At 36.7% G+C, this 11,928-nt stretch overlaps 1 protein-coding gene across 1 annotated transcript; it reads left to right on the forward strand.

Annotated features, from left to right (window-relative positions):
• Positions 1 to 6,732: 6,732 nt before the first annotated feature.
• LOC110092998 (cis-zeatin O-glucosyltransferase 1) lies at positions 6,733 to 9,888 on the forward strand. The gene is made up of 2 exons (XM_020817733.2): positions 6,733 to 7,795; positions 9,379 to 9,888. The coding sequence occupies exons 1-2, from the start codon at positions 6,813 to 6,815 to the stop codon at positions 9,791 to 9,793; spliced, it is 1,398 nt and encodes a 465-aa protein (XP_020673392.1). The 5' UTR covers positions 6,733 to 6,812; the 3' UTR covers positions 9,794 to 9,888.
• Positions 9,889 to 11,928: the final 2,040 nt, after the last annotated feature.

The raw sequence follows: 11,928 nt of genomic DNA on the forward strand, positions 1-11,928 counted from the left end.
GTCCAATTCATAGCAGTTTTTAAAGTTTGGCCTAGTGGATGGAGCGGGTGAGAGAAACTTGGCGGGGGTTCGAACCCCGCCGCAGGCGCGTAAGCACATTGGTGAGCGGGGGCTGTTCGGGAATGCCTGAGGTTGGCGTGCTGAGGGGGTGCTTGTGGGGGAGGCGCTCGAGTAAGATGGAGTAGGCGGGCAGCTTTTCATTTTTTTTTCTGATTTTCCGGCGCGTGGTTTACCGGCAGAAAGTTTTCCGGCGAAATATTTAACGCCGGAAGGGCTTTTCCGACGCGTGGTTTACCGGCGGAAAGTTTTCCGCCGGAAATAAGCATTTCCGGTGGATTTTATCCATTTTTCCGACGAAAATGACCGCCGGAAATGACGTTTTTTCCTGTAGTGATTTGTTAAATCATTTAAATATTTTTAAATTTATTCATTTTTCTTTAAATTTTTAAAAGCCACCGGAAAAGTGCTGAAAAGCCGTCGGAAAAGTGGCCGCCGGACAAGGCCGCCAGTAATGGATGATTTTCCTGTAATGCACAGTCTATACAAGATAGTGAAGGACACTTTTAGGAAAAGAGTTAGAGAATAATGGGAGAAGAACAAGTTGGGTATAGAGCCATTCATTTTCTGGAATGCAAGGGTTTTAGAGCTTGAAAAAAGATACACAACTCCGATTTTATGGCAGAATTTGACTAGAGCTTGTGATGATGGAGGCACCTCCTATACAAGACAACAAATATCTTCTTTTGGAAGAAGAATTCGAGAGGAGGAGAGGGTGCAAGTATCCTACATCTAAGGAGGTACTTATGCCTGAAAAAGAGAAAAGGAGTTACAATTATTAAAGAGAGAATTTATAAAAAATTATGAAAAATAGTTATCCAAATTTAAGAGAGAAGGTCACAAAAAATTAAGAGTTATCATATTCTCTATTTTTTTAAGTGGGGGCACAAATTATGAATTCTTAGAAAGCCCTCAACCTTTTTTCATCCGAGCTTGGGACCAACATCGACAGTTTTGATTTTATTTTTGATAGACTTGTTATATAAAAAGATAAATTATATAATTAAAAAACTAAAAATCAAAAGCACATTATATTCATATTTTTCTTGCATTACAACTACTATTTATTCTTTTGAGTCTTCATATTTTGAAAGCGTTGTACAGTCTCTTTATTGAATTACAACTGATCGTCCCAGGACGATCCTGGAGCAGATTTTGATATTACAGTACAGTCTCTTTATTGTTTTTATTTTCACAAAAATCTTTTTCAACAACTTATGCGTTTCTTTTGAAGTATCTCTCAATTTCTTTGGCAAAAAAAATATAATGATATATAATTAAGTAAAAAAGAACAAATATACTTGAACAAATAGCAATTATTTTAATGAAAAATATTTTATCTTGAATAAAAAGTTGTGATCCTTCTCTTCACAATGTATAAAATTATAGTTTATTAAATTCACTTCTCTAAAGTTCCTTTCAAAGGAGATTTGAAGATTTACAATTTAATATAAATTTATTACTTAAAAATATAAGCGCTAACCCAAATTTTGAACCTAAAATTAGGTTGGAAAATATCCAATGTGCTTTACTTTAAAATTTTGGTATTAAGACAAAAAAAACATTATTAGTATAATCCTTAAAATTTTAAACCATCTAACTTTACTATAAATAAAGTAAATCTTTAAAATAACTTGAAAATCTTTACACAAAAGAATCAACATTTATGGTAATAGATATAATAGGGGTTTTCTATACAAGTTAGTACATTAGTCTAGTCATTTGCTCGTCTAGGTCATCGAAGAGAGACCAAGCGGGAGTGGCGCTGTGCTAGGACTTTGCTTTCGTTCTCTCTTTTTTATTTTTCTTTTATGGCAGCGTGTGGTGCTTCTGACCCGGGGTTTCTGGACGGGGCGGCTAGGTCTCGTTCTTTTGTAGAAGCTTTAACGGGATTGTCTCATGGTAAGTTTCCGGATCTTATTTGGTCGTCTTTCCAGGGAGTTCCTGCTCTGTTGATGTCGTGTGAGGAATTTTTGGCTCTTGCCGAACCTTTTATGTTTTCGCTGGTAGGTTTTTTTCCTAACCGTCGGCAGCCGCTTGCTTTGATTCGTAAGTTTTTTTTCAATCTGCGGTTAAATGGATCTTTTTCTGTGACTGTGTTGGATTCTTCGCATGTCCTTATTAAGCTGGTTAACGATCTTGATTATAGTCGGGTGTTCTGCATCGGTCTTATCTAGTCTTCAATTGCTTCATGAAGGTGACTAAATGGTCACCTTATGGTGACATTGGGGATGAATCTCCCATTGTCCCGATTTGGATTTCCTTCCCTAATTTGCGTCCCCATTTCTTCTCTTCGCGTATCTTGCATGGTTTGAGGCTTTTATTTGGTAACCCGTTGAAGGTAGACACTGCAACTGCGGTTGGATCCCGTCCATCGGTTGCACGGGTGCTGGTGGAAATTGATATTACTAAGAAATTTGCAGACAAAATTTGGTTAGGTCTAGAGAATTTTTAGTATTTCCAATCTGTTGCTATGGAACAATTTCCTCGCTTTTGTTCCAAGTGTAAGCGTCTTGGGCATTCTGTTGGTGAATGTCGACCTTTGGATGAAGCAAAGCCTGCTGCCCCGTCTGTGCCTTTATGTGGTGAGGGTAATGTTAAGGATGTTGGGGCTTCTGCTCTTACTTCTCTGTGTCCTATTACTATCCTCTCTCCTTGTGTTTTATCGCCGTGTCTTTTCCCGATCTTACATGTCTCCTATTCAATCTATGTTTCTTCCTTGGGTATCAAAGTCTCTGAAGGGCCGCAAAAGCATCTTAGGTGGTGTTAGGTTAGAGACAATCAAATTGGGGGTTTGTCTGCCCTTGCTAGGAATTGGATGTGGTGTGATGATCTCGGTTGAGGGTGATAAAGTGTGAAATTAGTGTGATTTTGCCGCCGTTGAAGGGGCGTGGTTAGTACATTGAGCCTAAGTGTTCCCTTGTGGCAATGACTGTGACACTGTTTTCTGAAGATGGTTTGTTCCTTCGGTCTGTTCTGATTTAGTCTTGATGCTGCCCGGTGTATAGTTCAGCAGGGAGTGCATTGCTGGTGATGATGTCCTGGCATTTGGTTACTTGCCAAAAATATCTTGAATGGGTGACGAGCCCTTGTCTAAAAGTATCAGGACCCTCATTTTCTGATCCATATAAACTATGTCCCCTTATGGGTAGCAATTGCAATATACCTTAAATACCATTAGGGGATAGTGTGTGTTGCATGTCCTAGCGAATACCTTGACAACCAACTCAGATGATGATGGGAAGTGTAATTTTATGTGAGGAAGGAGGATTCTCAGGAAAAATACGACTTGAAAATAATCATTCAAATTGATGACGAGAGTTTTAAAGCCAAAAAGATAAATAAAGAAAAGTAAAAGGAGAATTCCAAGATCAAGAAGATTACTTTTTTTTATTGGTTTTGCTTTCGATTTGGCTTGGCTTGGCTTTTGGAGGACTATGATGAGGCCCCTCGGATGGCCTGGGCTTGGATGCAACCTTACTGACGACTGGACGGCCCAAGCCTGGCAACCAGGTGGCGGCCTGAGTCCGCTCTTGCTCCGTTACTCCCCTCTTTTTTCCCTGTTTGGGTTATTTAGTTTGTGAGATTGTTTTTTATTTGTCAATGTATTTTATTTGTAACTTTTTTTGGGCTCTTTACTTTGTGCTGTTTTGGGCCTATGCTGTTACCTTTTATTATGAATGAAATTTCTGTTTTGTTGAAAAAAAAATGGTAATAGATATAAAAAGTTTGAAAATATGTATAAAAAAGAACTTTTTGCTTAAAAAAAAAAAAAAACTTTTTGCTTGTTGGCAGAAGCAATAAATTCTCTCTAAAATCCAAACGCCAAAGCTATATCCAAATCCAATTAATCTATATTACAACACTTTGTTTCTTCATGATTTCCTCAGCAAACAGAGACGGGTCACGGGAGACGGTGATTCGGTAAAGAATTCTACTCATGCACGACTCGTGATTGCATGAGACCGTCCCGAGACGTATAGCGGCAGTCGGCAAGCACGAATAGAATTAGTTTTTTTAATGTATATATAAATAAGAAACTTACCTCAAAAAAATTTTGCATCGGGCTAGCTAGTAGTGTCAATTCGGGTCAATGGATCAGATTCAGGTCGAACCCGGAACTGTCCTGGCACAATTAGGGTCAACCTGAACCCGAAACGTTTTAAAAAACGGGTCAAGTTTCCTGACCCAAATCTGACCCGATTCGAGTCCGGGTCAACTCGACCCAACACGAATGACTCAAAGTTGACCTAAAATTATTAATTTCGGGTAAAAATTCGGGTCAATCTCGGGTTTCCGGGTCAAATAGGAATTTTCGTGTCAATTTCGGGTCATTTTCGAATCAAGTTTGGGTTGCTAGGTCAATCCAAACCCGACCCGATTTTTAAAACGAGTTTATTTGTTGAACTCGAACACGACCCGTTTCGGGTCTTGGTTGACCCAAACCTGGATTTTTCCGGGTCGGATTTCCGGTCGTATCAAAAATTGACACCCTTAGAGCTAGCCAATGGGGGCATGTTCCCCCTATGCTCCCACCGTGGTTCCGCCACTAAATATATAAAATGAAATAAAAAAGTATTCTCTAAGAAAAAAGAGAAAGTAAATCTCTAAAATATGAAGAAAAAAATCTATCTCACAAAAAAAAAAAAAAACTCCAAAAACACGACTCTTCATGATGTGCATCACAAAGTCAGAACGGCATCCCATAATGGGTATCAATTTAGCTCAAAAAGATGTCATTGTCATGCCCAATATTAGGAAAAATTATTAGGTCCGGATACCTGACGTAGCTCTACATCGGGACATCAATAATATGTCGCCATGTGCTCTTACTCTTTACCGCGCGGCCCTATGACCCGCCCTGGTATTGCTATGTATTGGCTGATTTGTGTATTGCTATGTATTGCTAGGTATTGCTCGGCATTGCTCGGTATTGGTCAGCAATAATAATAAATACCACTCCGTTAAGTCCAATACCTAGCAATACCGAGCAATACCTAGCAATACCCCGATTTTTCTAGGTATTGCTAGGTATTGCTCGGTATTACTATGTATTAGTCTTGAAAAAGCGATATTTCTCATTATTGTAAAGCAATACCGAGCAATACATAGCAATTCCCAAACATAACAATATCGGGTTCCAGTCTGGGTCGGGTCGTCGGGCCGCGCGGTAAAAAGTAAGAGCACGTGGCGACATATTATTGACGTCCGGATATAGAGCTATGTCAGGTGTCCGGACCTAATAATTTTTCCAATATTAGGCCCAAATATACTTATTCTGACGTTTCGGGGGTAGATGAGGCCATTTTTCAAAGATATGGACTAAGTTTTGTACATTCAAATTCCAACTAAGCCTCTATGATTAAATGCAAGATAATTTGAAAACTTTGGAGATAAGTTTTCAATTATTTTTGCTCCAATTGACACGTCTACTCTATAGAAGGCTGAAATTATAAAGAAGAAGATTTTAATTAGTTCACATTATTGATGAGAAGTTCATGTTGACGACCACCAGGAGGTCCAGCCAAGTAATATTTTTCTCACTCTCAATATTTTAATTTGATGGTTTGAAATATATTTCCTTGAGTAAGAAGCATCGAAGTCCAAAAATAATGCGGGATGAATCTCGATGTGAAATTTGAATTGAAAATTTTTAGAATTAAATTCATGTTTATTTGAATTCTAATTTTAACAAATTTATAGTCGAATTAAACGTGTTGATAAGACGAACTCAATGATACCAAAAACGGTTCAATTGGAGCATCAATGAGATCAAATAAAGCAATTAGAGTACAATTGAAAACTTTAAACATTAATTGGATGAGTAAATGATGTTCAAATTTGACATGCTTGCAATCAAATCGAGCGGCTAAACGAGAAAAATCCAACAAGCCCACACCAAATTTTATCATTGCTAAGGCACTTTATTGTTGAGTAAATATTTCATAATCAAGTGAGTTAATATGAACCATACAATAACGTGTTTTAGATTCTGACCCAATTTATCAAAATGAAATATCATAAATTCTATAAATAGGATATCGTTCTCTATAAATGGGCGAATTATTGCATCCGATCACCGGACGCGGAGATAGGTCCGAATATTAATAAAATATTATTTTAAATTAAGCGCAGGTAAAGCGCAAGTAAAGCGCAACTAAAGCGCAGGTAAAAAGCACAGTCAAAATGCAGGTAAAACGCAAGTAAAGCGCAGGTAAAGCACAGGTAAAGCACAACTAAAGTGCAAGTCAAAAGCGCAGGTGACGACGCAAATTTTTATTGGATGTCCAAACTTATTTTCCGCGTCCGGTGACCGGATGCAATAATTTGCCCTATAAATGGGGGTGTCCAAGAGTTAAGAGAAGATAAGAGTTCATTGACATTTCTGATTCTCGTCATCACTAACGACCGCCACCCGATCTCTACTTCGTCGATGATCATAAACTCTTGACAATAACCACCACAAACATTTGCTGCAACAATTTACAAACTTTTGCCAAGATCTAATATTTCTGCTGGGTATCAATTATTCACTTATGTAATTCTTATAAAAAATCATATATTTTATTTATGTGAAAAGAATGATTCTTATATCTCCTTTATACAACAAATTTTTAATTTAGTTATTGCAAAAAGTATAATAAATTTGAAAATCATCCTGATACAAAACTTTCTCAATTAATTCTTCCCTTACCCTATATAAGTAGCAATCGCATCCCTTAATCCGATCAAAATTTTCAATTCCCCTCCAAAATATGATGGTCTCACTAACCAATTCGCAAGAGTCAACGGCCATCGCAGTTGTAATGGTTCCTCTTCCCATGCAAGGACATCTGAACCCTCTCCTCCACCTCTCCGCCCACCTCGCCACCCGCGGCATCGCCGTCCACTACGTCAGCTCCGCTACACACAATCGACAAGCAAGCCAACGCTTTCATGGCTGGAACCTCTCCTCCTCCTCCTCCCCCACTTCCTCTCATCTCCACTTCCACGACCTCCCCTTCACCTCCCTCCCCTTGCCTTCCCCTTACCCCTCTCCCAATTCCGCCACCACCAAATTCCCCTCTCACCATCAAGCTTCCTTTGACGCTTCAACCTCCCAGCTCCTCCCCCACCTCTCTCCCATCCTCCTTTCGCTCTCTCTATCCCACCGCCGCGTCGTCCTCCTCCATGACTCGTCCATGTCCTTCGCCAACTCCGCCGCTTCCCCCAAAATAGAGTCCTTCTCTTTCCACACCTCCTCCGCCATCTCCAACCTCTTCTTCCTCGGAAAATCCGAGCTCTGCCAAGCCAAGTTAATCTCTTGTTTCGGTGAAGAGTTCCTCGATTGGGTTTGGCAGCAGCGGAGGATCCCAATTGCCGTCAAAGGCAGGATTTTTAACACTTGCCGGAGCATCGAAGGCGAGTTTCTTAACCAGCTTTCGAGCGAGCCGGCGTGGAAGGGGCAAAGGATATTTGCCATCGGTCCGCTTAATCCTATTCTGGCAGACCGAGGGCGGAGCGACGAGCGGTGTCTGAAGTGGCTTGATCGGCAGCCTGTAGCTTCGGTGGTGTATGTTTCGTTCGGGACGACGGCGACGATGACGAGGGAGCAGGAGAAGGAGATTGCGGCGGGACTGGAGGAAAGCGGGGAGAGGTTTATTTGGGTTCGTCGGGAAGCTGATCGCTGCAATATATTTGAGACTGAGGGGAAAGAGGAAGAGGAAGAGGATTCGGCATTGGCAGAATTGGAAGAAAGGTGATTCTGTACAGAACAACATTAATTTAGAACTTAATTATTTAAAAAATAAAAAAAAAAATTATATATTTATATATTGAATCTTACATTTTTTATATTTATTTACATAACCCTAAAAAATTTAAATCGTATAAAACATCCTTTAAAATAAAATATATTTATTTATGTATGAACTTTCATACGATTTAAAAATTACATAAATAATTTATGTTTAGTACATATATATATATATATATATATATATATATATATAATTAAATTATTAGAATTACGATAACTGCAAACAAACGATAGACGAATGACGTGGTATGATTGGAGATACAATAAGCAACATATTTATATGTTACGTTAGGTAATAATGTCTTTAGTGACATGACTGTGATGTGTAGTTGAAAATTGAAATCAATGCATTAAAATCACACGTTATATAATAAATAAATTGAGTTAGTTGAAGTGGTACCAAGATATAATTTTTGAAGTTAATCTCTAATGTTTGTCACATCGCCTAATTAAATAAAGATAATTACGAAGGTTATGAGTCAAGTCAGAATGCACTCAATGCAAGTCTTGATTTAAAAATATATCAGCGTGGAGAGGTTGGAAACCCATAAATTATTACGTGCGGAGTTCGGATGGCTATTTCGCATCGATAAAAATGGCTTATTTGATAACTAAGGATTGATTTAGGATGATTGTAAAATTGTAAAATAAGGATTTTGAAAGCTATGATTAATATTATAATCACTACTAAAATTCAGGCTTTCGCAGCACTTTTTAGGACCTACTGCAACGGTTTAAACATCTGCTAATTAATTATGTTCTTTTCTAAATGAATAGTGTATTGCTTTTTGTATCTTAGTGTTTGTTTGAGATAATTTTTTTCGTTGCTTTATTTTTTAGATAGAAATATTTATTTCATTTGGTTGATATTTTTTCGCTATTTTCTCAATAATATTTTTATAAACTTTTATAGTGGAAAGTTATTTTTTACGACCAGAATAATTAAAATACTTTGCGTAGAATAATTTTACAAATATTATAATCATCCCAAATATATCCTAAATCTGATTTAAAAATTTGATTCATACTATATAAATTAAAAACAACAAAAAGAGTAAAATAGTAATATTTAAACAAAAATATGATTACCATATAAAAACTAAAACAGGGAGAAAGCTAAAAAATAAATTTTTGCCATTGACATTTTAAACGCAGAATAATAATCTAATTACATTTTTAGAAGGTGCTTCGAAAAACTTTATATTATTCTAAAAGGGATTTTAGAAAAAAAAAATTTACAAAATTACATCCTCTTAGATTTGAGGCAATCATAAAATTATCTTGGTAGCCAAAGTTGATGAAAATAATTATTTTTTAACAAAGTTTAATTTAACGTAAAACTACTTCTATTAAAGATTTTTCATTGCGTGATGAACTCTAAAATTTTTTTTTCTTTCCCTGAAGAAAATTTGGATTAGAATATTCTCAATAAAAATTTTAATTAGTAGTAGAAGCCTTATTCTCCTCCAATTTTCTTCATTTTACTGCATATTCTAGTTACTGACTTCAGTATTCGAATGAAGAACGAAGGGGAGGATCGTGGTGGTGAGAGGCTGGGCACCGCAGTTGCAGATCCTGGCCCATCCGTCCACCGGTGGCTTCCTAAGTCACTGTGGATGGAACTCGTGCATGGAGGCGATGAGCAACGGGGTGCCAATCCTCGCATGGCCAATACACTCCGATCAGCCGACGAACACAGTTCTTGTCACGAAGATTCTGAAGGTGGGGATGGTCGTCAAAGAGTGGTCGGATAAGGACGAAGTGGTGGCAGCGGCGACAGTGAAAGACGCAGTGGTGAAGCTGATGGTAGGGGATGAAGGGGGGGAGGTAAGGAAGAAGGCAAGGGAAGTTGGAGAGAGCCTGCGAGCTGCAGTAGTGGATGGAGGGAGCTCCAAAGAAGATTTTGATGAGTTCGTTAACTATATTTGTAGATTGTAGGCCATGAAAATATTTGTGTCACACTATTCACAGAAATTTATGTTTTAGCGTAAATGAGGATGAGAAAGAATCTATATATATGGAATATATTTCTTATTTTTGTGTTAGAAATGAAGTTCTGTTGAAGATGATCAAATTACTATTTGATATGATTATTATTTTATTTTGAAGTGAAAAATGAGAAGTTCGATTGGAGTGCGGTTTTCTTATTCATTAGATAAGTTGATAATTTTGATTGTTTAGAGAAATTGTTTGACTTGACTTCTTATATTTTCGAAGATCAATGTCAATTTAATTTTCTTATACACCCTAAAGTGTTTAAAATATGTAATATTGGGCAAGATTTTAAAAAATGGATTGGACATGGAACTCCCAAAAAAAAAAAATGATATGGACAAAGTTCAAAGGTTCAAATTATGATTGATTGTAAACAAAAGCTAGCGATATTTAGATATGTTAGTTTTCGTGTGAAATCTGATTGTACGTGTTGTTCAATCAGATTGTAATCTCACAATATTTCAATTGTTAATTCTTCAATCAAATATCTAAATATCACATATGAAAAATTACATAAGCTTTTTTTCCTTAAATAATAAAAAATATTTCATAAATCTAAAATTACAAAGTATGTCAACGCCGAACAATTATTACGTCCTCTGACCGGACGTAGGTCAGAGGCTTGTTACCCAATTTTTGCTCGGTATTTGATCGGTATTGATAGGTATTGTTTGATAATATGGAGGAATACCGCTCTGGGTAAACCAATACCGAGTTATACCGAGCAATACCAAGTTATACCAAAAAATACCAAATTTTTCTCTGTATTTTTTGGTATAACTCGGTATGGCTCGGTATAACTCGATATTTCGTCTTCACCTAATGATATTTTCTAGTTATTATTGGTATTGCTCGGTATTTGTTCGGTATTTCTCATTTTGTGCATACAATCTTAGTGCCGACCGGACGTAGCTCTACGTACGCTCACTGGACCAAATAAAAGTTTCAAATTTACACCATCTAAAGCTTCATACATCACAAAAATTCAAAAAATAATCAGAACTATTATGGCATCGTTTGGGACGGCTATTTTGCAGCTTCATAAAACAGTTTTTCAAAAAGCTGTAATAAAACTGTCTCAAATAAAAACTAAGATATAAAAGCATCAAGATGCTCCAACCTTTCAGGTCCGGAAGCCAAAGAAACTACCTGATTTCTTCCAACCAATTAATAATACCAATATCAGTTCTTTTGCTAACACCAGCTAAGCTATGACCTTTGTGCTTAGAAAATACATTGATTGCTGGTTTCAGTAGTGCGATGCAATGTAGAAGGATCACTCACACAACTAATAACAATCATAAAGTGTTAAAAAAAAATCCAAATCTAGCAATTCCTGTAATCTCACCCAAGTTTTACTGAAAGAAAATGACAAAAGATTTTTATTCCTCTTAAATAATAGGGTATAATCCAATTCTTACCGAGAACTGTATAGCTAAAAGAAAGCAATTAATCAATATAATATGGCATAAAAATTATAGAGGAGAAACTAGCTTGCATCACAGATCTCCAAGTTTATTAAGACATTGTTCTAGTAAGTAGCTAACACATTAAAAACAACTAAGTGTTGTACATATTCTTGCAGTTATCAACAAGATTTTGATTATTCTTTATTTTGACTTTTTTTTTTTTTGGTTGGTAACTAGGGTTGATGAGCATGAACTTCTTCAATTTTCTCACCTAGACAAGGACATTAATGAACATCTGGAGATGCTTGCACTACTCAATATTGTACTAATATGGTCTTTATGAAAGGCTTAATATTTAAAAATGTTTATTGTATGGGCATTTAACTTCATGGGTGATATGTGCTTAAAGAATTCTTTATTAATTTTGAACTACCTCCACTAGCTTGATCATAGTTACTCACACAAAAGTTATTGTGGAATATTGGTGACCAAGATGTGTACTTCTTCATGAGTTTTTCATGGTGCATCTTGAACTCATGGTGCAGGTGGCACTATTAATTTGAAACTTCTTTGCCTATAACGGTGTTATTTGTAGACTGGGTTGTAATAGATTAGAAATGTGAAATAAATTTACTTGACATTTATAAATACTATTCGTAGCCTAGCACA

Source organism: Dendrobium catenatum, unplaced genomic scaffold, assembly GCF_001605985.2.
Source record: "Dendrobium catenatum unplaced genomic scaffold, ASM160598v2 fragScaff_scaffold_716, whole genome shotgun sequence".
Classification (NCBI taxonomy): Eukaryota; Viridiplantae; Streptophyta; class Magnoliopsida; order Asparagales; family Orchidaceae; genus Dendrobium; species Dendrobium catenatum.

Bases quoted from the DNA above. Each gene is read 5' to 3' on its own strand.
- LOC110092998 (XM_020817733.2), top strand. From the start codon at position 6,813: ATGATGGTCTCACTAACCAATTCGCAAGAGTCAACGGCCATCGCAGTT. The intron at 7,796-9,378 runs GTGATTCTGTAC...ATTCGAATGAAG, and splicing joins TTGGCAGAATTGGAAGAAAG to AACGAAGGGGAGGATCGTGG.